This window comes from Marmota monax, unplaced genomic scaffold (assembly GCF_021218885.2).
Source record: "Marmota monax isolate L192 unplaced genomic scaffold, Marmota_monax_Labrador192_F-V1.1 WCK01_AAM20220418_F8-fsc00146, whole genome shotgun sequence".
In the NCBI taxonomy this organism is placed as follows: domain Eukaryota; kingdom Metazoa; phylum Chordata; class Mammalia; order Rodentia; family Sciuridae; genus Marmota; species Marmota monax.
Genome location: NW_026694096.1, coordinates 1,003,657 through 1,029,486, shown reverse-complemented (window position 1 = coordinate 1,029,486; position 25,830 = coordinate 1,003,657). Strand labels below are relative to the sequence as shown.

At 35.1% G+C, this 25,830-nt stretch overlaps 1 protein-coding gene across 2 annotated transcripts in view; it reads left to right on the top strand.

The window, feature by feature from the left end:
• Positions 1-25,830, top strand: part of Acss3 (acyl-CoA synthetase short chain family member 3) — a 180,322-nt gene that overhangs the window by 104,352 nt on the left and 50,140 nt on the right. For both annotated transcript variants that reach the window (XM_058585772.1, XM_046465088.2), the window contains one exon: positions 15,687-15,790. In XM_058585772.1, the coding sequence (XP_058441755.1) occupies positions 15,687-15,790 (104 nt within the window). The remainder of the gene's footprint in view (positions 1-15,686; positions 15,791-25,830) is intronic.

The following is a 25,830-nucleotide window of genomic DNA, read 5'->3' as shown; positions in this document are numbered from 1 at the left end:
CTGTTATTAAAAATTGAGGGAAAAATATATGGAAAAATTTAAGAAAACTTAAAATTCAAAGAATTTCATAAAAAAAGTTACATGGAAGAGAACAGAGTAGGATACAAAAACAAGCCATGGTAAATAAAAGAGAATGTGTTGATGATTTTATGTGATAATTTTCTATGTAATTATGATGGGAGGTTGTGTTTAATTATGTGGCAAAAGTAATATGATAAATAACAGTAACAAAATTGCAGGGAGGACTTTACTGGAAAGTAGTGTGATAGTCCTTGCTATGTACAGCGGGAGAGTATAGACAACTACTAGACTTGGGTGGATGTGACTGGAAGTTATGCTCTATCAGAGGCAGAGGTTTATTATACAATTCTTTCCCTTAAGACACTGGTGGAGCAGGAATCTACAAGTAGCAGTTGGAATAAAGGTTCATACTGCTATGTAAACTAACTTATGGAAGAAATGACTTAACAGATGAGTATAAGAATAGACTTTAAAATAAATGTTGCTGGGACATCTGGTTATGTATAGAGGAAAAAAAATAGTTTCCTGCCATATCATACACAAAAATAAATTTCAGCTGGATAAAAGACACTAAAACCATAAAACAAAGAATATTTTCAGAAGAAATAATAGATGGATATTTTAATATTTCTCTCACAGGGAGTAATTAAGCATAGATTAGAAATCATTAAGGAAAATATTGATGAAGTTTGACTATGTTAAAATGAATAATTGTCTACCAAAAAATAAATTAAACTGAAAAACAAATTATACACTGAGAAAATATATTTCTAATATATATATAACCACGAAGGAATTAGGGCACAAAACATATAAAGACTGTCACAAGTCACTAAGAAAATAGACAATGTAATAGACAAATGGCAAGTGACAGTTCACGGAGAAGGATACTAGAATAGTATAAAACATCAAGAGATCTCCATTCTGACTAAAACAGAAGAAAATGCAAATGTAAATGAAATATCATTTTATTCCCACGATAAAGGCAAAAAGTAAAATACCTACCAATAACATCAACTGGAAAGGATATGAAGCTTCAGGATTGTTCTTACACTGCTATTTGAGGGAGTAAATTGGAAATACCTAGTAATATTGAGCCTATGTACAAACGTACCTTAATATGAAGGAGTGAAAATGACAAGAAACTTTTGTAAGTGTGAGAAATGTCCTAGAAATTTGTAAAGTTTTATTTGAAAACTAAGTTAAAAACCTAAGGGCCTGGAGCTGGGGTTGGGGCTCAGTTGTAGAGCGCTCGCCTTGCACATGCAAGACCTTGGGTTCGATCCTCAGCACCACATAAAAATAAATAAGTGAAATAAAGATATTGTGTCCAACTACAACTAAAAAAATAAATATTAAAAAAACCATAAGCAATTGCTTTCATGTCTAGTCAAAGGAGTAAAGCCCCAAACAATGAATAAATACAGCACATTTTAAGCAAAATAACTAGTGTAGAGCACTAGAGAGAAGCAAAGCATCAGAACTCTTGCAGAGCTCAAAAGCCTAGTGTGGCTACAAAGAGAAGGAAAATGAAGGCTTTACTTCTGCTATTCCATTCCCCAAGTCGGGATTAGATTTCTCTCTGTAGCGAAAACATAAGCAAGAGGACCCCCTAGCCTCCATCACCACCATGGACACTCGTACAAATCACTATTAGAGACTCCCATAGTTCTTATAGCCTTTGATCCCAGCTGAGGAAAATTTCTAGAGTCCTCTCACTGAGATATCCCCTAGAGAAGGAGCCATACTCTACCCCACCCCACCACAGAACCCCTCCTGTGGCCTCTGTTACTATTGCTCTGTACCATTTTGAAAATGGAGAATGAACTCACTCTAGGCAGAATAGCCACAGAGCCACACCTGCCTAAATCTGGACTAGCCTCCTGAAGTCTGAGTACTGAGACACTGCCTTTCTGGAGAGGAGTCATCACATTGTTGCTCCTTACCACCTGTGTCCAAGCCATCATGTCATCTTACTATTCTTGGGTCCTTGCCATTACTGTACCTACCCTCTTAAAACCTGGACTTCTGCCATGACCTACCATCCCAGGTTCCAGAATCCACACTGCATGGGTCTTCATTCCCTAGAGTTTGAGCACCCAATGTAATTAGTAGGTTAAAAGTCCTGAATTGCAGCTATGCACTGTTCCCAGGGCTCAAGCATCTAGAGGACCTCTTTTTCTCTGAAGCCACATATGGCAGTATACTGCGTTCTACTTTACAGGGTCAGAGCCACAGCTGTGTCACAGCTCACTTGGCATGAGCTGCTGAGATCTGCCTCACACCAGCTTAGTGGGAGAACAGTATTCACTTTGCAAGAGGGTGAGCCTGCCACTCAAGTTACAGGTACTGCGGTAGTTTTGTAAGATCCTGAATCCAAGATTCGGGATCCTGAATCCAACCCTTTTAAGTACTAGTGCCTTGGATCCTAGTACAGCTATGAATGGCCATAAAGCATGTCAGAACCAACAAAGAAATAGAAATTTATGAATTACCTAAAAAGTAATTCAAACAATGATCTTAAGAAAACTCAGCAAAAATATAGGAGAATACAGACACAATTTGATGACATCAAGAAAATGATTCATGCCAGGCGTGGTGGCACATGTCTGTAATCCCAGTGGCTCAGGAGGCTGAAGCAGGAAGATCATGAGTTCAAAGATAGCCTCAGCAAAAGTGAGGTGCTAAGCAACTCAGTGAGACCCTGTCTCTAAATAAAATACAAAATAGGGCTGGGGATGTGGCTTAGTAGCTGATACCCCTGAGATCAATCCCTGGTACCAAAAAAGAAGACTCATGATTTGTGAAATTCAATGATGAGGTGGATCTCATAAAAAAAAAGCCTCAGTTCATAAAGCTGAAGAATTCAATTAATTAAATAGAAAATATACTTAAGATCTTCAACAGCAGACAAATAAGAAGAGAGTGCATAGGAACTTGAAGATAGTCCTATTGAAAAGACTCAGAAGGAAAATAAGAATGGACTTTGGACAGCATTAAGCAAACAAATATTCACATCATGGGATTTGAAAAGGATAAGGGACAGAGAAAGACAATGTTTATTTAGTGAACAAGTTGCTGAAAAATTCTCAAGTCTTGAGATAGGAACATTAAAATCCATGAAGCTCAAAATTTCCCAAATACATCAGTTTAATTATGTATTTTGCAATTCCATAATCTTTAAACAGTTATCGTTTTAATTGGCACATAAAGTTGTATATATTTATGGTGTACAACATAATGTTTTGGAATAGATGTATATTGTGAAATGACTAAATCTAGCTATTTATCATATTTTACCTCACATGGTTGTCATATTTTTTCGTGGTAAGAACATTTTAAATCCATTATTTTAGCATTATCAAGAACATAATATAATACTACTGTCATCATATTGTACAACAGATCTCTTGAGCTTATTCTTCCTATTTAATTGAAATTGTGCATCCTTTGACCAATATCTTTGCAATTTGACCTCCCCCAACCACCCTAGCCCCTGTCACCATCTACTTTTTTTGGGGGGGTGGGGTTCTAGGAATTGAACTCAGGGGCTCTTGACCACTGAGCCATATGCCCAGCCCTCTTTTGTATTTTAATAGAGATAGGGTCTCACTGAGTTGCTTAGTGCCTCGCTAAATTGCTGAGGCTGGCTTTCAACTCGTGATCCTCCCCCTCCTGTGCCAGGCATGCACCACTGCACCTCGCACACCATCTACTTTCAAAAAGGGATAAACAGTTGAATGACATGGGTTGTTTCCAAAATCAGTACCTGGTCTTTTTGGTATACATACAGACATATTTTATATGTGTGTACACACACACACACACACACAAACATATCACTAAGATTTAATGACTCTATTACAAAGTATGTCAGTTTTCCAAAGTTGTTCCACTAAATTACATACCGATTTGCAGTGTAAGATAATTTTAATTTCCAAATCTTCACCAAACATGATATTGTCAGTATTAAAATTTGGCCATTCTGATCGTCATGTAGCAGTATCTTATTATCATTCAATTTGCATGCCAGAATTTTAATGAGATTAAATCTCACTATTGTCTAATTTGAATGTCAGAATTTTAATGAGATTAATTATGTTTTCATATATTTTTGGACATTTGAAGATCCTCTTCTATGGAGTGTTTATCCATGTCTTTGACAGTTTTTACTTTCCCTTTATTGCTAATTTGTAGGCATTTTTTATGTTTCAGAGCCAAGTTCTTTACTGACTGTATTACAATCTTGTCTAACTTGTGGTTTGAATTTCCCTTTCACCGTCTTCACAGTGAATTTTGATATAAAAAAAATGTCCATTTCATCAATATTTTCATTAATGCTAGTGCTTTCATGCCCTATTTAAAACATTTCACCCACTCAAAGGTCAGAATTTTCTATGTCAATTCCTAGAAATCTTATTGGTTCACCTCTCATACAGAGAAATATCATCTATATGGAATTGATTTCTGTGTACAATGTGAAGTAAGGGGTGAGCTTCTTTTTTTCATTATGTTATCAAGTTATTTGATTTCCGTTTATTTAAATGGTGATCTTGATAGTACCCACTCGTTATTGTTTGTTTTTAGTCTATTCTGTTTGCTGTGTTTCTCTCACATTGTCATTGTAGCTGTTGATTTATAACAGATCTTGCTATGTAGTAATAATATCAAGATTGTTTTCCATATTTGTTTTGAATATTCTTTGGTTTTATTTTTTAATATTTATTTATGTATTGTGGTGCTGGCACTCAAGTACAGGGCCTTGCATATTCCAGGCAAGCACTCTATTATACTCTCTGTTCCCAGCTATTTTTATTTCTATACAGATTGTAGAATCAGCCTCTAAATTGGGGGTGGGGTGGGGATTTTGCTTGGGATCAGGTTTCATTTAATGATGGATACAGTGAAAATTTACATGTTAAAATGTATACTAATTCATGATTATAATGTATCTCTTGATTTATTTAGGTCTTTAATTTCCTACATTAATGATTTTTGGCTTGCTCTGGGAATTTCTTGCATATATTTTATTGTTTTATCCTCGTATATGGACATTCACCTGTATTTGTATGGTGACCTGCCTTTTGTTAGTGTTGCTTGAGTTACTTATTAATTTCATAGTTTCATGTATGTTTGTATGGATTTTATTATACACAATATCAGTTTTCTCTTTATAAAAATTGCTATGTCCTTTATTTTTCTTACTGTATTGATGTGTACCTTTTGTATACTCTTGATTAAGTGGTGATGAAGTGCATTTTTATCTCATGCAGTTTATCAGGGAGAAAGCATTCAATATAACTATGTAAAACAGTTTTAGTGTTTTTTATTACTAGCATAATTTTTATTGTATATTAACTCTATCAGGTTATTGGCAGAGTTTTTCCCGTTACTAGTATTGAAGATTTTATCAAGTGTTTTTTCTTCATCTATTGAGGACTATGTGATTTCTCCCCATTATTATTCTTCTATTTGTTAATGTGGTGAATTATAATGATTGATTTTTCAAGTATCAAACCATTCTTACATTGAGAAAACCACAACTTTGTTGGTATATTATTCTTTTTAAAACATATCGAATTCAATTTGCTGTAATTTTATGAATCTTTTTTTAAAAAAAACAATACTTCTAGAATTTTAAGTTAGGACAAAATTTAGTGAAAGTACAGCATTCCTATATACTTCCTACCCCCACCCCTCCAAAAAAAAAAAAAAAAAAAAAAAAAACATGCACACTCCTTTACTGTTAACCTGTCCCACTTGATTGGCACCTTCTATGCAATTGATGGACCTACATTGGTGCACCATTGTAATCCTAAATCCATGGTTTATTTAGGTTTACTCTATGTATTATATATATTCTATGGATTTGAACAAATATATAATGATATCTTTACCTTCTTCTGTGCTACACCTATTTTCCTTTCCTTTTTTCTAATGTTGGGAAAATGTTAAGTTCGTACTCGCAATCAACATTTATCTCTAGTTTTCCCTTTTTTTATACCATCATTGGCTGTGGTTTCATGGTTATGTTAGCCTTATAAAATGAGTTTGGAAGTCTTTTTTACCCTAACATGTGGAAGAATGCATGAAAGTGATTTTGAAATCTATGCTGATAAACAGAATACCTGAAATTTTGTGGTTTTTGTTTTGCTTTCTGTTTCATTTTTCTCTTGTGTCTTTGATCCTAAGGTCTTGTCTCCCAATATGTCATTGTTATAAAAAAAGAAAAAAAAACATAAATAAGCTATGTTTGGACTCTGGATGTTCTTATAACCCCACAGAGCAATACCTGTTTGGGCTGGTAGCTACCATAAGGGCAGATCATTTCTATCTGATTAGAGGCTTATTTGATTCAAAGCTAGACTTCAGTATTCCAGAGGGCTGGTTTCTTTCCAGTTTTCCTTTACTGTTAGGGAGTATGTCTTCAGGTCTTCCAGCTGAACACCTAGATGTTTTACAATATCTTTTTCCATTTTGGTTTTTGACCTATAATTTTCTTTTGCCAATAAACTATTTTGGCTGAAAGTTATGTTAATTTTCTGAGCCTCTGGCCACACAGTTTTTGTTTAGTTTCTCCTTTGTTTTTGTGTTTTTTTAACTAATTTGCCAATTGACAAATGTCCCATCACAGGAATCAGCAAGTGAATGTCTGGCTTCCTTTTCTATATACTTTCTCCTTGAGATTTTAATGACTCAGGTGCCCATTGTCCCTTTTATTATCTGATACCTTCAAAAGGTGCTGTTTAAAAATACTTTCTCCAGTCTATCTGGCTATCTTTGAGAGAGATTGTTGGATGAAGTGCTAGTTGGCTATTGATGGGGAAAATACATGTGTAATATTACCACAGATGTCTTTATATTTCAAAAGTGGATTTGAGTGGGAAGCAAGTACAAGACTTAGAATGATGGAAAGATGGAGATAAGTGCAGAAATTTAGTTGGCAAAAAATAATGATGATCTGTCATGTGAATTAGAAGTTGATGAGGCATCACTGGAATAATCTATTTTTATTCAACATCTGTTGGCACAAGTGAAAAATAAATTTGCTTGTTTGGTAATTGATGGACCTTGACAGAAATATTCATTTTAGTCCATTTCCTTCTGCTCCTACTTTATTACCTGAAAATTCTTCACCAGATTTGTTTTCAGCTTTTTATCTATGTGACTTATTTTCTACTTTGTACTAAAAGTAATTCGACTATCTATCCATTTTTTCCTGTTTTTTTTTTCCCTTAGTTTTCAACCCCATATGAGTCTTGAAATGTGCTAAATTTAATATAAACTTGGGGAAAGGTGCCTAAGTTTTATGCTCATTAATTTCTTCCTTTTTGCTTTTTTAAAATTTCATTTTCTATTCTGGGTATTACATATTATCATTTTTTTAATATTTTAATACTTTAGATTTAGAAGCAGATTTTCCTGCCAATGTATTAACATCATCAGAATATTATCTACCATTTTATTAATTAGTCAATAATAATCTAAAATAACACTTGCCCATAAAACTGAACACTACAGGACGATGGGCATTTGCTATATGTGATTATTGAACTCTTGAGGAGTTATTTTCACTGAGAAACTGGTATTTTAAATTTTCTCAAATTTTAACTAAAGTTGAAATAGCCTTGTGTAGATAGTAGCTACCAAAATGGCGTGGTACAAATTTAGAACACATGTGATTAACTTAGGTAAATTTATCCTCCAGAGAACCCAAATTACTGTATAAAAAATAGCTGATTTAACTTTTTGAAAATACACCTTTAAAACAATATACAATTTTTAATCTTTCTTTTTTAAATTTATTTATTTTAATTACGCATATATGACAGCAGAATGCATTTTGATTCATTGTATACAATTGCAGCATAACTGTTCATTTCTCTGATTGTACATGACATATCATTGCACCATAAGTGCAGTCATACATGTACCTAGGATTATAATATTCATCACATTCCACCATCTATCCTGCCCCCATAGGCTCTCCCCATCTCTCCCTCCCCTTTGCCCAATCAAAGTTCCTCCATTTTTCCCATGCCCTCCCCCATTATGGATCAGCATCCACTTATCAGAGAGAACATTCATCCTTCAGTTTTTTGGTATTGGCTTATTTTGTTTAGTATGATATTCTCCAGTTCCATCCATTTACATGCAAATGCCATAATTTTATTCTCTTTTAATGCTGAATAATAGTGCATTGTGTATGTATACCATAGTTTCTTTATCCATTCATCTATTGAAGGACATCTAGTTTGCTTCCACAATTTAGCTATTGTGAATTGAGCTGCTATAAACATTGATGTGGCTGCATCACTGTAGAATGCCGATTTTAAATCCTTTGGGTATAGACCAAGGAGTGGGATAGCTGGGTCAAATGGTGGTTCCATTCCAAGTTTTCCAAGTTCCATTCCTTGGAGATTCTAAGGAATCTCCATAATGCTTTCCACATAGGTGGCACCAATCTGCAGTCCCACCAGCAATATATGAGTGTGCCCTTTCCCCCACATCCTTAACAACACTCATTGTTGTTTGCATTCTTGATAGATGTTATTCTGACTGGAGTGAGATGAAATCTTAGAGTAGTTTTGATTTGCATTTCTTCAGTTACTAGAAGTCCTGAACATTTTTTCATGTATTTGTTATCATTGTACATCTTCTTTTGAGAAGTATCTGTTCCACTCTTCAGCCCATTTATTGATTGAGTTGTTTGGGGGTTTTGTTGGTGGTGTTAAGTCTTTTGAGTTCTTTATATATCCTGGAGACTAGTACTCAGATTATCTGACATGCGTGTAGCAAAAATTTGTTCCCAAAATATAGGCTCTGTCTTCACTTCATTGATTGTTTCTTTTGCTGAGAAGAATCTTTTTAGTTTGAATCCATCCCATTTATTAATTTTTGATTTTATTTCTTGCACTTTAGGAATCTTGTTAAGGAAGTCGGGGCCTAATCCAATGTGATGAAGATTTGGGCCTATTTTTTTCCTCTATTAGACTCAAGTTCTCTGGTCTAATTCCTAGGTCCTTGATTCATTTCGAGTTGAATTTTGTGCATAGTGAGAGATAAGGGTTTAGTTTCATTTTGCTGCATATGGATTTCCAGTTCTCCTAGCACCCATTTGTTGAAGAGGCTACCTTTTTTCCAATGTATGTTTTGGCTCCTTTGTCTATTATGAGATAACTGTATTTATGTGAGTTTGTCTCTGTGCCTTCTATTCTGTACCATTGGTCTATATGTCAATTTTGATGCCAACACTAAGCCAATGTTGTTAACTATAGCTTTGCACTATAGATTAAGGTTTGGTATTGTGATGCCTCCTGCTTCACTCTTCTTGCTAAGGATTGCTTTGGCTGTTTTGGGTCTCTTATTTTTCCAAAAGAATTTAATGATTGCCTTTTCTATTTCTATAAGGAAGGACATTGAGATTTTAATTGGAATTGCACTGAATCTGTATAACATTTTGGGTAGTATGGCCATTTTGACAATATTAATTTTGCCTATTCAAGAGCATCAGAGACCTTTTCATCTTCTAAGGTCTTGTTCAATTTCTTTCTTTAGTGTTCTGTAGTTTTCATTGCAGAGGTCTTTCACCTCTTTTGTTAAATTGATTCCCAATTTTTTTTTTTTTTTGAGGCTTATGTGGATGGGGCAGTTTTTCTAATTTCTCTTTCAGAGGATTCATCACTGATGTATAGAAACACATTCAATTTATGGGTATTGATTTTCTATCTGGTTACTTTGCTGAATTCATTTATTAATTCTAGAAGTTTTCTGGTGGAATTTTTTGGATCCTCTAAGTATAGAATCATGTTGTCGGCAAATAATTATAGTTTGAGTTCTTCTTTTCCTCTTCATATCCCTTTAATTTCTTTCATCTGTCTAATTGCTCTGGTTAGAGTTTCAAGGACTATGTTGAATAGAAGTGGTGAAAGTGTGCATCCCTGTCTTGTTCCAGTTTTTAGAGGGAATGCTTCTAATTTTTCTCCAGTTAGAATGGCCTTGGATTTAGCATAGATAGCTTTTATAGTGTTGAGGTACATTCCTACTATCCCTAGTTTTTCATGTTTTGAACATGAAAGTGTGTTGTATTTTGTCAAATGCTTTCTCTGCATCAATTGATATAATCATAAGATTCTTATCTTAAATCTATTTATGTGATGGATTACATTTACTGATTTTCATAATTTGAACCAAACTTGCATCCCTGGGATGAACCCCACTTGATCATGAACACTATTTTTTAAAAAATGTTTTGTACACGATTTGCCCGTATTTTATTTAGAATTTTTGTATCAATGTCCATCAGGGATATTGGTCTGAAATTTTCTTTCCTTGATGTGTCTCTGCCTGGTTTTGGTATCAGGATGATACTAGCTTAGTAGAATGAGTTTGGAAGGGTTCCTTCATTTTCTATTTCAAGAAATAATTTGAGGATTATTGGTATTAATTCTTCTTTGTAGGTCTTGTAGAACTCAACTGTGAATCCATCTGGTCCTGGGCTTTTCTTGGTTGGTAGGCTTTTGATGGCAACTCCTATTTCCTTGCTTGAAATTGATCTGTTTAAATTGTGTGTGTCCTCTTGACTCAGTTTGGGTTAATCATATGCCTCTAGAAATTTGTCTTCAAGGTTTTATACTTTAGTGGAGTATAAACTTTCAAAATAGTTTCTAATTGTCTTCTGTATTTCAATGGTGTCTGACATGGTATTTCCTTTGTCATCACAAATTCTAGTAATTTGAGTTTTATCCCTCCTTTTTTGTTAGGGTGGCTAAGGGTTTGTCAATTTTATTTATTTTTTTTCAAAGAACCAGCTTTTTGTTTTGTTAATTTTTAAAATTGTTTCTTTTGTGTAAAATACATTGTTATATACCCTGCTTTTAATTATCTCCTATTTTCTACTACTTTGGGTGTTGGTTTGTTCTTCTTTTTCTAGGGCTTTGATATGTAATGTCAGGTCATTTATTTGTTAACTTTTTCTTCTTTTAATGAGTGAGCTTAATGCAATGAACTTTCCTCTTAGCATTGCTTTCATTGTTTCCCAGAGATTTTGATAAGTTGTTTCAGAGTTCTCATTTACCTCTAGGAATTTTTCTTATCTCTTCCCTGAAGTCTTCTGTTATCCATGTTTCATTCAATAGCATATGGTTTAGTCTCCAGGTATTGCAGTAGCTTCTCTTTTTAATTTTATCATTGATTTCTAATTTCATTCCATTACAGTGTGATAGAATGCAGGGTAGCATCTCTATTTTTTGTATTTTCTAAGACTTGCTTTGTGGGACAACCTATGGTCTATTTTGGAGAAGAATCCATGTGCTGCTGAGAAGAAAGTGTATTCACTCATTGATAGGTGGAATATTCTACATACATCTGTTAAATCCACATTATTAATTGTCTTATTGAGTTCTATAGTTTCTTTGTTTAATTTTTGTTTGAAAGATCTATCCAGTGGTAAGAGAGGTGCATTAAAGTCATCCAGTATTATTGTGCTGTGGTCTATTTGGTTCATGATTTTGAGTAGAGTTTGTTTGATGATGTATGAATCCCTTAAGCAGTATGAAATGTCCTTCTTTATCCCTTTCACTAGCTTTGGTTTGAAGTCCACTTTATCTGATATGAGGATGGAAACCCCTTCTTGTTTACATGGTCTATGTAAGTGGTATGTGTTTTTCCACCCTTTCACCTTCAGTCTGTGGATATCTTTTCCTGTGAGATGAGTCTCTTGAGGGCAACGTATTGTTAGGTCTTTTTTTAAAAAAAATCCCATCTGTCAGTCTATGTTTTTTAATTAATGAGTTTAGATCATTCACATCCAGAGTTATTATTGAAATATGATTTGTATTCCCGGACATTTTGGTTTATTTTTGGTTTTTAACTTGACTTGTTTTCTCCTTTGATCGGCCTTTCCTTTAGTGTAGTTCCTCCCTTTGCTGATTTTCATTGTTGTTTTTCATTTCCTCCTCCTGGAATATTTTGCTGAGGATGCTCTGTAGTTCAAGCTTTCTCACTGTAAATTCTTTTAACTTTTATTTATCATGAAAGGTTTTTATTTTGTTATCAAATCTGAAGCTTAATTTTGCTGGATATAAGATTCTTGGTTGTCATCCATTTCCTTTCCAAGGTTGGTATGTGTTGTTCCAGTACTTTAATTTACTTTTAAAACCTAATATAGAAATACATTTCTACTACATCAGTTTCTGTCAGATGAAGTTGTATTCTGCAATCTAAATTTTAATCACAACTTCCAAATGTATGCATTTGATTACTTTTACTCGAATTCCAAATATATATGGTGTCTGTCAAAATTTATGACTTATCTTTTTCTAGTTTCTACCCTTTTTTAGTCTTTCTTCTTGCTTTCCCATTCTCATCTTTACACCATCTCCCTTCCTATTCTCAAGATTTCAGTGTTGTTCTAGTAGACTTGCATGCTGCAAAGGGTACTCACCATAATCGTTTGAATGATTTTTTTTTTTAACAACTCTAGTTCTGAGTTCCTTTCTAATACGAAATTTGAAGTTATACTTCTCTGTCTTTTCAAAGACATTTAAACATCACCTTTGGTATTTATCATGTCAAAAAAATGGCTTTTAGATAATTTGGGGCATACAATTGGGAAATATGACATGGGGTAGCCACTCAAAAACTTTTGACAGTGTGATGTCCCTTTGCAGTCATATGAATACACTAAATTATTAAACCACACTAAACCCCAAATTTTCCAAAACTATTTGATGATAGTCAACTTAGACACACATTAAGTAATATTGTCTTAGCCATATTTAATGGTAACTGCATACCCACATCTGTACATGTACATCCATCTAAGTCAAAAGAAATTACTGACATAATGACTTGATGAAGAATTGTGTATAGAGTATTAAATTAAAAATTGTCTCCATCTGATCTAGATGTAAGAATTCTGTTTTTTTTTTTTTTTCTTTCAGAAAGTCATGATCTTCCTCTACACTGTCCCATATGGTAGCCACTAAACCCTCTCTGGCTTCTGAGCTCTTGAAATGTGTTAAGTCTAAACTGAGACTTGGCACGAAAGACAGACGGGAAGATGTTTCACTAGTAATTTTTATATTTATTACATGTTGAAATAGTAACATTTTAGATAAATTTGGTTTAATAAAATATTTAGAAAATACTCATTTGAAGTGGGTGCCATAGGTGCACACCTTGTAATCCCAGCAACTTATGAGACGAGGCAGGAGGATCACAAGTTCAAGGCCAGCTCAACTGACTAAGTAAGATCGTGTCTTAAAATTAAAAAAAAAAAATTAAAAAGGGCTGAGAATGGAGCTCAGTGGTAGAGTACCCCTGAGTTCAATCTGCAGTACCATTAAAAAAATTAATTTAACTCTGTTCTTCTCACATCTCTGAAAGTCACTACTTGAAAATTTTAAGCTATGACACTTCTTGCATTTGTATCTCTCATTATATTTAATTAGACCATACTAATCTAAGTCTCATGATTCCAACTGCATCATCCATCATCTCCCCCAAAATAAGATATCGTGATTAGATAATTTTATCCCGAGTATCAATATATTCAGAGACATTGATCCTTTATCCTCAGAAAATACAGAGAGCAGTAACAGTACATTGTTTTGCACAATTTAACTAAAACCTCTTTTGACACTCTTATATACAGATAGACTCATCTGTCAATGAAAATTACCAAGAATAATTTCTCTTGGTAGCATTTTGAGGGCAGATGTCATTTGTCAGTGATTCATTTATATTAAGAAATTAATTAACATGTTTTCAATAACTTGTCTACAACAAGGTTTTCTCCTTAAACTTTCACCTTTTCTCCTACTGAGGCCAAACTGCAGCTTTGGAGCTAAGATTATTGATAAAATTTAGGGAGGATGTTAAAGTAAAGCTGGCAACCTAATGTATTAGCCCATCTTTTATTGAAGTTTGTGCTAGTTATTTGTAATACCGTTTCCCCTTCTTCAGAGGTCTTCAAGAGACTTTAGTTTACAAGTCATAGGCTTCCTCTCTACTGTCCATACTACAGTCTTTGAGTGATTTGTACTATCTTGACAATAATCCTTTTATTAACACAATTTTACGTCTCCCAGTATCTTTTCATGCTATAGCCTCTTGGTCACTAAACAATATCATCTGTCGGAATAAACACATTTTTAAGGTCTCTAAGTTTAAAATTGCCCTAAGAACTATACTGTTTTACTGTTTCTATCCTCGTTTTCACCAAACTTTTAATTTCTTTTTATGACTTCTGGTCTTTCACCCCATTATTTATTCTGGTGTTTCTTTTCCATTCTGGTTGTTATTGTGTTACTGCCCACTCCGCTTGCTTGTCTAGATTCCTCAGGCATCCTCCCCAGTACTGAGCTGCCAGCCCTTCTCTTCTGTATTACACCCAATCTGTGCTGTCTTAGGCTGCCAGTTGAGTCCATGGAAGCCAACTTTTATTTACCCCTTTCACTTTTATGCGATGAACTTGAAATTTCCTAAAATAGCCATTCCAGAACTTTTCTCTCCTCCTATCACAGTTCCATACTCAATTGTTTATAGACTTAGAAACCAACATGGTTTCTCTTTTCATTAAAAGAACAAGACCAACTGGCAAATATTTTGCCAACCCCCACCTCCATCTCTGTACTTATCATTCTGAGCCTCTGGAAACTTAAATAAAAATTCCACACACCATGGTTGTTACTGGGTTCATAAAGATGAATGCTCCTAAGGAACTCATAGTTCAGTGTGGCATATAGACAAAAAATGAAAAAATGTTGAATGAAATATATGTTTATGGCAGATAGAATATTTTTGGTGCAGAGGTAGGAATATTTGAATCTTCATGACTCTTCATGAAATTTATAAGAATTAAGTGACTAATAGGATCTCTTTGGTGGCAGGTTACATTAAGATGAACATGTGGGTTTCTGTTTGTTGAATATAACTTTTTTTATTTTGGTGATAACGAAGAGGGAGAAATAGCCATTATGTCAATGAAATAGGAGTAGAATCAACTCAATTCTATTTGCTATTTAATTCTTTCTGGTCTGTGACATGGTTCTCTCTATCAAAACTTCTAATTCTTCTTTTATCTCTTTGTATCCCTGTATTTTTTTTTTTTTTTGATGAGAGTCTCTTTGACCTGGAAGGTAACAATAACATTTACATCAGCTGTTTTTTAAATGATTTTGAAATAAGGTTAACGTGTTCTTGAGATTAAAATTACCTTTACAAGAAGAACTCATAAGAAGGAATAACTGCTTTATATTTTTGAGCATATCTGTTGCCTCCGCTAATACTTGTGAGTATATTTTTGTTCTTATCCTTTAGGAGAATATAGCAATCAACACTGATGATAAAATTAGCAGGGGTAGTGTCAAGGAGAAAAAGGTTTTCATGTTTGATCATTAGAAGAATACTACAGATATGTTACGAACATCAACTAAATGGCTCTTCTCAAACTTGAGAAGCTGTAGCTGTGAATTCTGCTTTTTAAGCATCCTGGGATTAGTGTTAGGTTGCATTTGGGTCAAAACAAGTAATATCTCTTGGCTATTTTCCTCTGACCTAGTTCACGTAATTAAATTTGGCAATATTGTTAAAATGTAGGTGAAATAATTTAGATTTATTTTCAAGAAATAATTTGAATTTGCTGTTTCTCTCATATTCAGATTCAAAACATTATTTGTGGCTGGAGAACGATGTGATGTGGAGACTCTGGAATGGTCCAAAAAGGTCTTCAGAGTGCCTGTCCTAGACCATTGGTGGCAAACTGGTGAGCATTTTCCAAACGTGTATGTAGATACTGCTGAAATGTTCAAAATTTCTCAAAGATTGGAGAAGAACTTAAGCTATTACTATCAGGCACCAAATCAGGATTCAGGTAGTTCTTGTTTCAGTAGGAATAAGAATTCTTTGACTGTCATATTGTTAATATGTAACAATAAAATGCATAAGTGACATTGGGGCCGCCATTTCCTTGGTCCATAGAGAAAAGCACTAAAGACCTCTTTACCTTTCTTTTCTTCTTAGCTTCTCATGTCCTATCTATTGCCACATCTCAGATTTCCCTTTGCAGTATCTATGGCATTCATTCCACCCTTCAGTGTTCACATTGCCTTGGAGCTGTGGCAGTGGTGTTATCATCTGCCTTGGTTTTAATTATCCTCATCTCTCATCTCTGTTCTTCCTGCAGTCTTATCCACCCTGCACACTGCTCCTACAGTTCCTGCAGTTCCTGCCATAGGAGTCTGTGCCATCTTTCCTGTGTCTTATAAAATCTAATTTCTTCTGCCTAGCCTTCAGGCAGAAAAAATTATTTTTCTCAAAAACAATTATCATAATACATATAATTTATTTATTTACTAATTTTGTTTATTCTCTGTTTTTCTTATACTAAGTGGCCCTCAGGAAAAACATATTCTTATTAAAGAGTTGGAATGTAAACTGTGAAACAAGCAAACAGGAAAAAAAAATCTCTCTTTTTTTTTTTTTTTTGAGGGATTTTGTGTGTTTGTAAGAGTAGGTAGGTGTTGTTTTGGAGCCTATTTTCCTCCTCACTTAAGTGTAGAGATTTTTTTTTTCCATTTGACTCACTGAAAGATCTTTGGGAGCCTTGTAGCCTTCATATGCACACATTTTAGTGGACTTCCAGTTTGTTCATTGAATTAGACAGGACTTTTTATATTAGTACTTTCAGCACTTCTATTTTCTAAGTATCTGGGGATAGAAAATCAAATTTGTATTAAAAAAATAATCTTTCTCTGCAAAAATTAGATCTGATTTTAAATATGATTACTGTCTAGAAGATCAAGTAGGTAACTAAAGTTGAAGATCATGTTTTATATTTTTGATCTTCTTGAGTCTGAGGAATTGTGCTTCTTATGTTATCTCTTTGGATATTACTCTTAGGAAAACATGTTTTCCATATCTTTTGTAATATTAAATAGAAAATGAATAATCAGAGCAATAGACAAATTCCTTACATCGATGAAAATCACAGAGAGGGTTTCTATTATCTCTTGTTTTATTTACTAAAGGAAAAATTACTTATCTAAGTTCAGATTTATAACTGTTCAGAAAATTCAGAAAATAGAACTGCATTGGGACAAAAATCAATGTTCTACATAGAAGTATATAAAAACGACTGAGGAATTATAACCTTTGCAATATTGTATAGATGTATTCCCTATTATTCAGTAAAGTTTTAACACTTATTTCCTAGATATGAATTGAATAGAATGTCATGTGTGACAGTTTTCCTTAGCTGGTCAAAATGGGAGGATTTCTTTTCACCCACAAGTGACCTTACATAATGGAGTGACCTTCTCACCCTCAAGTGTGTGCATGAGAGTTTTGTTTTTCCTCTTTAAATGTGACTATGCCGAAGCTTGCTGAAGGAAACCTGCACATTCAAAAATAAAATTATGATTTGCTTTTTCTTGTAGACATCTTTGTACATAATAGTCTGTGTAGATGTATGTAGTTAGTGCATTCAGGCTTAACAAAGAAACTCACTGAAGCCTGTGAAATAAGCACATGAGGTCTCTCCTGAATTTGCAATTTTTCTTTAATGTATTGTTCAGAGGAAATTAGTAGCCACATTGTGATGTGTGCTGTTATTGTAATCAGGTTGGAATAGGCTGCTCCTTTACTGTGAAAAACAGGGGTTTCTACTTGTAGAAGGACTGCTTCCTTCCATTCTTTACCCTGTCCTCCAATTTGATTTTATAGCTTTTTCTCAATTAAATTACAGAAATACATATATATTGAACAGGTAGGCAGATAGATAAGAATATAGATAGATGATAAATAATTTTGTACTTATGAAAGAATTTCAACCTAGGTGATGCAGGTGTTAGCTACTAAGAGAAAACCTAGGTAGAATCTTTATTTGCATGGGAAAAATTCAATTTATCATTTCCAAGGTTGAGGTAACTGTAAAGTGATACTGAAGTTCAGCATTTGCAATCTTTTTCTTAAAGTAATATTAAATTAATATACAATTTTGTGGGGGGGGCAAAAGTTAATAACTCTTAGGTAAACTCTTAGGGAAAGAAAAAAATATATTTCTAACCCACTGAGGAATTTTCTAGCGTTTTACATATTAAATAGATGGTGGCACATTTCCCCAAGGGGCCTGCTGGTGACGCTGGATAGTGTGTAGCGGGAAGTTAAGCTTTGACCAAATAATACTTTCCTTTATTTCAAATTTCAGTCTTCTACAGGACCTACTCTTTATTGCAATTGACTTAAAAATTGATATTTTTATGTTTGCACACTTTTATAAGTCTTCCATGTATGTCTGAATAATTCATGAATTTGCTCTTTGATTACATTAATACATTTGTATAAATGAGCTGTTTGAAAATTGTAATGTATGATTTGAAATTAGTAAGGGGTATGTTAAGTAACTAAAATTTATGAATAAAAATTGATTGGCTCCTCTGACTTAGGTTGTAAGAAGGAACTCTGCAGTCAATCTATTTATGTTACCAGGCTGTTGGTTACCTAGGTGTAATTTGTATTGATAACATAGACTTTTAATGACTAATATCCTCCTTTGATCCATTAATTCTAATGTTCTTGATGTTTAATTTAAATGATATCTAAGATTCTAAATTGAAAATTAACCTGTGAAGAGGGCTGGGGGGATATAGCTCAGTTGTTAGAGTGCTTGCCTTGCACGCACAAGGCCCTGGGTTCAATCCCCAGCACCACCAGCACCAAAAACAAAAAAACAAAAAACAAAATTAATCTGTAAAGAATCCAAAACAGTTCAGCAACCTCCATCTCTCATAGGAGTATCTTAATACAGACTTATTGCTGTTTAAGAACACTGAAGCATTAATCACTTGCTTTGGATTATAATCATTTAAATAATTCTGAAGTAAAAGAAACAGGTTTTACTGAGTTTCAAGAGGAAGGTTGTACTCATTGGATTTATCAATCTGTATAAAAGTTGAATTTCTATTCACCCAGATGTTTTATTTTCCAGTTAATTTATATGTAAGTTGATGTAAAACTTCTGGATTATCATAATCATTTTTACATAGAAATAGAGAAGCAGAGGTGTTTGCAATCATAATTTAAAAAGGGAAAATTAAGAGAATTGAAAATTGTTCAATTAAAATATGGTAATTCATGTACAAAAAATGAACAGCCAGGACTTCATTATCCTTGGTTGCAGAGTCCCCAGACAAAACTCTGCATTGTCATACTTTTTTTTTTTTTTAAGTGCTGGAGAGGAGCGTTTATAAAGATCAGACAGGAAACCTAATTTTAGAAGGAAAGAACTGTCAGGGAAGTCCATGGTGTTCTTTGCAAGTATTATTTTTTGTGAATCAAGATGATTATAATGAAATTCAGCTCCTTATAAGGAAATAACCTAATGTGGAAAATAAAAGATTCCTTAAATTTTAGAGACTCAATATTAAAACAAAATACAGTAGACCTTCTTCTCCCTTTTTGAGGTATTCTCCTTACCTTCCTCCTTTCTTCCTTTCTTCATCCTATTTGCTATTAGACATGGTATTTGTTTAGAAATTATTGTAACAAGACGTCTTGAACTCTCAAGTTTTAGCTTTCCACCTAGCATGCTAGGTGGAAACACTTAATCCTATCACTTGATGTCAGTAAGTTACATAAAGACAAATGACAAACCTGGGATACTCAAGTTCCACAATGACTTTTATAATGGAAAATTTGGTGAAGGTTTTAGATCACCAGCATTTATGATTCTTTCCACCTGTCGGTTGGACATTATCTCTGTAGTTCCCATCAGAAGATATGGTGCCAAATAAAAAGTGTTTCAACTGTCTTGTGTCCAGGTAGTGATGACATAATTAAAATGAGGTATTGATACTGACTACCAACTCCAGCAGCATTAGATGACATTTATTTCGTTTCATCCTTTAATAGAGAAGTAAAATTCTTCATGGAATTTTAAAAACCCTAAAGAGGGATTTCAATGAGAAAACAATAGTCGTCTAATAGAGACATTAGTGATGAAAAGTTACTGATTTTACTTTATCTGCCTTGAGCCATCTTTGCTGAGTTCTTATATCTTGAAGTAATCAGACTATTTTTCTCAACTTGATTGAACTCCTGCAGTTTTAATTGCAGTTGCAGTTCTGAAATAACTATGTCTATATACAACCTAAATCCTCCTCCTTTGAGGAGGAAATTGGTAATTCTATATTTTATTAAAGTGGACCCAAGGCTCCAGCAAGCTTCAATCATGCCAGTTCTTACATCAAAATCATTATTCCAAAGGGCACTTATACATTAATGTCATGTTATTAAAGTGCCTCATGGCTACTTGACATAACAGTCTTTATTTTGCACAGTTTGGTGAGATGTACTTCTTTAGATCAGGCAACTGGGACAAGACGTTTTACCACAGAAGTTGATTAAACTGACCAAATTCATTCCTTATCCTTAGGTCTAACTGGAGAAGATCCATTAGCCCAGGGTGTTTTTTTTTTTTTTTAAGAAAGTAATGCATTTTATTTACAAGAATGAAAATCACAAAATAGGATAATTAATTATAGTTTGGTAGAAATTATCCTAAGCCAAGACCTTTAAGGGAAATGTTACAGGCATGACTGTAGTACTGTCTCATTCCTCCTAAGAAAACTGTGAAACGTTAGCCAGTGTCCAAGGATTTGATTCATAGGATAGTGAAGTCCAAGTCACTTTTTTGCTGGGTCATTCATTTTATTTGTTACCATTGGATTTTCAGATAATTCACTTTCAGGTGTCTGTATTGGTATACTTATTAGAGAGAAATTTTAATCTGTCCATCTATAGTTCTAAGTTTAGTTTACTATGGGGAATTTTTTTCATCTCTGGAATTCAGTACTGAAAGCTATACAATTCTATTTCTTCCCTTTATTTTTCTTTTTTCTTTTTTTTTCATTTCACCACTATGTGCTAGATGTGTGACTTTCATCCAATTTAAACATACTTAGCTAGTACCCCATGCAAAGTCTCATGAATTTTAGAGCAAAATGCTTTCCTAGAGTTGAGGCACATGAGGCTCTATTTGATTGACACAGCGGTGAAGAAAGTGTCCTCCTGGTGGCTTTACCTTGAGGACTCTATTTACAAACTTATTCTCCATGGATTGGGTGCCACTAGCTACTAGTAAATGTTCCTCTGGCTGCAGATCTATGAGCAAATTCTTTCTGTCAACAATCAAGTGCTGCCTTATAAATTTTCCCTTTTGTTGTTTTCTGCTTCTGAGTTTTGTTTTAGTGTTTCTGAGTCTATCAAATTTGGACTATTGTGACTGAATTTCTTTAAAGTACATGCCTATATATGGATTGAAGTAGTGTGAAATGCACTCTATGGAACCTAAAGGGTAGGTCGGACTGACTGGCAATGCTATTGTCCCACAAACTGATTGTTCAGGAGATAACCTTATGCTACTAATAGTAGAATGCAGTCTTTCAGTAATGGGAATCAGTTGCAACTGCCTAATGCATTTTGTTTTTCACAACTTAGGAGTCAGAAATGAATTAATCTTTTTTTCATTCATGGAAAATGTATTTTAGATAGCTTAGCATGAGAAGCTGTGGTGGGGGAAAATAGTTACACAGACACAGTGTCATCTAGGCAATGTGCAACAAGAGATGCTGTGACAGTACCCATCTGGTGAGAGAGAGAAAACGTCTTGACATCATCACTGTTGCCTGGTTACAGCATTTTTTCCCCCTCATCTGGAGCTGTTTTCATTAGTTTAAAGTAGGTGACTTTTAATAATAATTTGAGAAGCAGGAGCTTAAAGGTAAGCTACATGAATTTGTTAGTAGAGGGAAAGATCTTTTTTGAATTGTAAGGCATGTTTGGTAAGACTTTCTCTTTTTAAAAGTGAATAACTGTTTACAAATTGTTAATCCACCTGAAAGTGAATTCCCAAACCAAGCAGCATTCGTTGGTTCAGATATTGTCATCTTTACAGAATTGTAATGTGGAAAGAACATCAAGGTTTTTTTTTTTAAATACGATTACATGAATTAGTTAGGAGATATATAATTGTTTCTTAGAATCACTATTTCTGCTCATTATTTTATTAGTGATACTGTTTTGCCAAGAGACCAAACACTGGGAAATTGATTAATAATATAGTTGGTTTGGTCTTTGAAATAACATCTATTCTAATTCTCCTGCCATTGGCAAGGTTCACATTTAATCCACCATAGAAAGATGCAAATGTCATGTTTTTATAGATCTTCACAAAGACAGGAGTTTCTAAACATTTCCTTGGGGAGTCTTACTGTCTGGAAATTGGATTCCCTCTGTGTCATACAGAGCCCTACACTGGGGCCCACTGGCCATACAAAATATTTCATAATTCCTCTTTTGCTGTCAATTTTAATTTGGAAAACAGCAGGTGACTATGCTTCTTGGGAAAGCAATGTGGTAGTCAAGAGTGGTGTTGAATTGTGATAAGACTGTGCTTAAATCCTTGTTCCTCTATAGCCGTGAGCAAGTCCTTGATGTTCTGCTCAAGAGTTTCCTCATGGGTTTCAAGGAAAGCTCTAAATGAAGTGAAATATGCACAAGCAACCTAACAGAGTTCCTGGTCTGTAGTCAACACTCCATATGCAGTATTGTCCTTTGCTTATCTTTTCTGTGAATAACTCTTTGTGACGGCCATCTTTAGTATCCTGACCTATGGATATTCCGTATTTAAGAAACCTTAGAATCTTAAGAGCTCTGTTTATTTATAGAGTTTAATTTCTTCAAGTCATCTTGCTTAATAGCGTCAAAGGCAGAGCTCTCATTGTTCTGTGTGGCCCAGGTTCTCTTGGTATGTTTTATCTCATGCTTTCATTAACTCTGCTTTTCTTATCCAATTGAACTGCAGGCTATTTATGGACTTCTTCATTGAGTCATCCACAATATCGTGGAAAGGAAGTAGGATAAGACCAGTATCTCACAGCTTGAATTAATGGTTTGCTTCCAGCAGAAAAATTCAAGTTGCTTTGAATTAAGTATTCTAAACTATAATCGCACTATCTCCTGAACACAAAGATCAAATTGATTATCTTTCACCAGTGGTCATCTCACTGTTTCTGCTTTCGTTTTTGCTATCACCATTCAAGTTATTTATAGCTCACTGTGTAGATTCAGAGGTGGAGAGTGATTTCTGTACAAATTGCCTCTCTTCCCATCATGATTAATACAACTCAGCAGTACCAGGCTGCTGAATTAATTTATTTTTAGTACTTCAGATTTCAACACGGACTACCATCTTCTCAATCCACTTTGCCTAACTGTAGCGTTTCAGAACCACCACAGATGCAGCAGGAGCCCCATATTTACTGAGCTAAGCTTCTGAAGTCACCACCATGTCCTTTCCCTTCATCTTTACTTACATGTACTCTTTCTGTATTGTCTTTAATTTCCAAACCCAAAACCTTGGTGTTTATCCTGGACTTCTTCTTTCTCTTTTCCCAGATTTCAACAATGATCAAGACTTTTTCATGTTGGTATTTGGCTGTACCTTCCCTGTATCAGACTGCCAACATCTAACTAATTTATTGCTCTGGGTTTGGATTATTAAATTGGTGTTCCAGACTGTTAGTGAGGAGATTTTTCTATAAAGTGATTCTGAGCCAATTGCCTCTACTGGTCTCATTATTTCAGTTATTGTTCCTTATCTGATACCCAAATTTCTTTAAATGCCATGGAAAGTATTTCAAAATCTGACTCTGTTTACCTCTTTCACTTTTTCTTTCATCTCTCTTAGTCTGCCTACCACTACTACTAGGCTTTGCTGTGCTGAGTAACACAAGGTCCCTTCTTGTTTTCATTCCAGAACTCCACACATATAGCTGTTTGGTATACTATTCCACCTTTTCCCTCCCAAATAATTGTCTTTCAGTGAGTAGCATATACTTAATAAATACTTACTGAAAAGCTGACCTTTGAGTATCATTCCAGAAATAAGAAAAGTTTGTAATAGAATTCTAGCAGTAACATAAAATCTCTCCCTTCTTGAAGTTCTCTATTTCTCCTCTCTGGTTCCTTTGGGGACTGCATTCTGTGATTTTCCTATTTATTTCTTAAGAGCCCTGATCTCAATGATGAGAACTCAATGATGAGAATGGCCTTGCATTAGCCTAAAATCATGTCAGAAATTTTTATTTACTAGCCAGCAAGCATTTCCTGAGCACAAAATGTCAGAGACTGGATTATTTGGTTCTGATGACACAGTTGACTCTCAGGCACGCAGAAGAAAAAACATATTTCAGCTGCAGGCTAGGAGAATGCCTTTATGTAACTATATGCACAATTATTTTTGAGGATAGCACTCTATCTTCTAAAAAAAAAGATTTTGCAATATTTTAGTGGCAAATGCTCTGAGTATATATGACTACATAAAAAACATTACACCAAAAGCTGAACAAAAGGACCATATCATGATTTTGTGGATCTGGTGCTCTGTGTATTTTTGATAGAAATAACTCAGATAGTACTCAGTGGTGAGTAGGCTGGTTCAGAGGGTCTGAGTTGGCTTTATTCTACTTACTGCATGCCGCAGTCTGGCTGGGCACAAATGCCGCAGTCTGGCTGGGCACACAATCACGAGCCACCACACAGCTTGTAGATTCAAACAGCAACTCTTTATTCCCGAACTCACACCAGCCGTCTACAATCACGTTCTGGGGAAATCCACGTTCTCTTCCCAAATCCACCTTCTCTCCCAAATTCACCTCCACTGGGCTTCTATCTCCAAAATATACTGTCTGAATCCCGTGAGAACTCAAGGGGAACTCAGGCAGCAGGATACGCCCTATTCCCAGCAGGAATAATCTTAAACCTTAAACCTGGAACCTAAACTGGGAACGCCCTAAACAAGATTATCTTAAAACCGGGAACACCCTAATCTGCCTTGGTCCTTGAGCAAGGTTAAGTACATTCAATGTCACTGCAACATGGGGTACGCTGGCAAGGAAATTGTCATACTTACTTGGCTAATGGCTCCCAGCATCTCCCCCCTTCTGATTAATTAAACAACAAGCAATGTGGCTTAAGGACCGTGCCTGGTAGGTTGTCCAATTCAACATATGGTTCTTACCCGTCATCGGAAAACTGACCTTTAGGCGTCAGCCTCCTGTCTTAGGTTGATACCACTGCAATTGAATCATACCCGTCACTGACTACCGGTCCAGCATACAGCCATACTTGTGGATAGGTCTATGCACCAGTGGGGGGGTGAGGTTCTTTGCCTCACCTCTGTTGGCCCCCAAATTTGGCCTTGGTGCCAGTGGGGGAGTGAGGTTAATGTGGCTTATGGACCGTGCCTGGTAGGTTGTCCAATTCAACATATGGTTCTTACCCGTCATCGGAAAACTGACCTTTAGGCGTCAGCCTCCTGTCTTAGGTTGATACCACTGCAATTGGATCATACCCGTCACTGACTACCGGTCCAGCATACAGCCATACTTGTGGATAGGTCTATGCACCAGTGGGGGGGTGAGGTTCTTTGCCTCACCTCTGTTGGCCCCCAAATTTGGCCTTGGTGCCAGTGGGGGAGTGAGGTTAATGTGGCTTATGGACCGTGCCTGGTAGGTTGTCCAATTCAACATATGGTTCTTACCCGTCATCGGAAAACTGACCTTTAGGCGTCAGCCTCCTGTCTTAGGTTGATACCACTGCAATTGGATCATACCCGTCACTGACTACCGGTCCAGCATAAGCCATTGGCCCCCAAATTTTAGACCATCACTAGCAGAAGGGAGGAGGATACAGAAATGCCACGACACCAAGCCAATTGACGGCTCCTTGGGAAAAATTGCATCA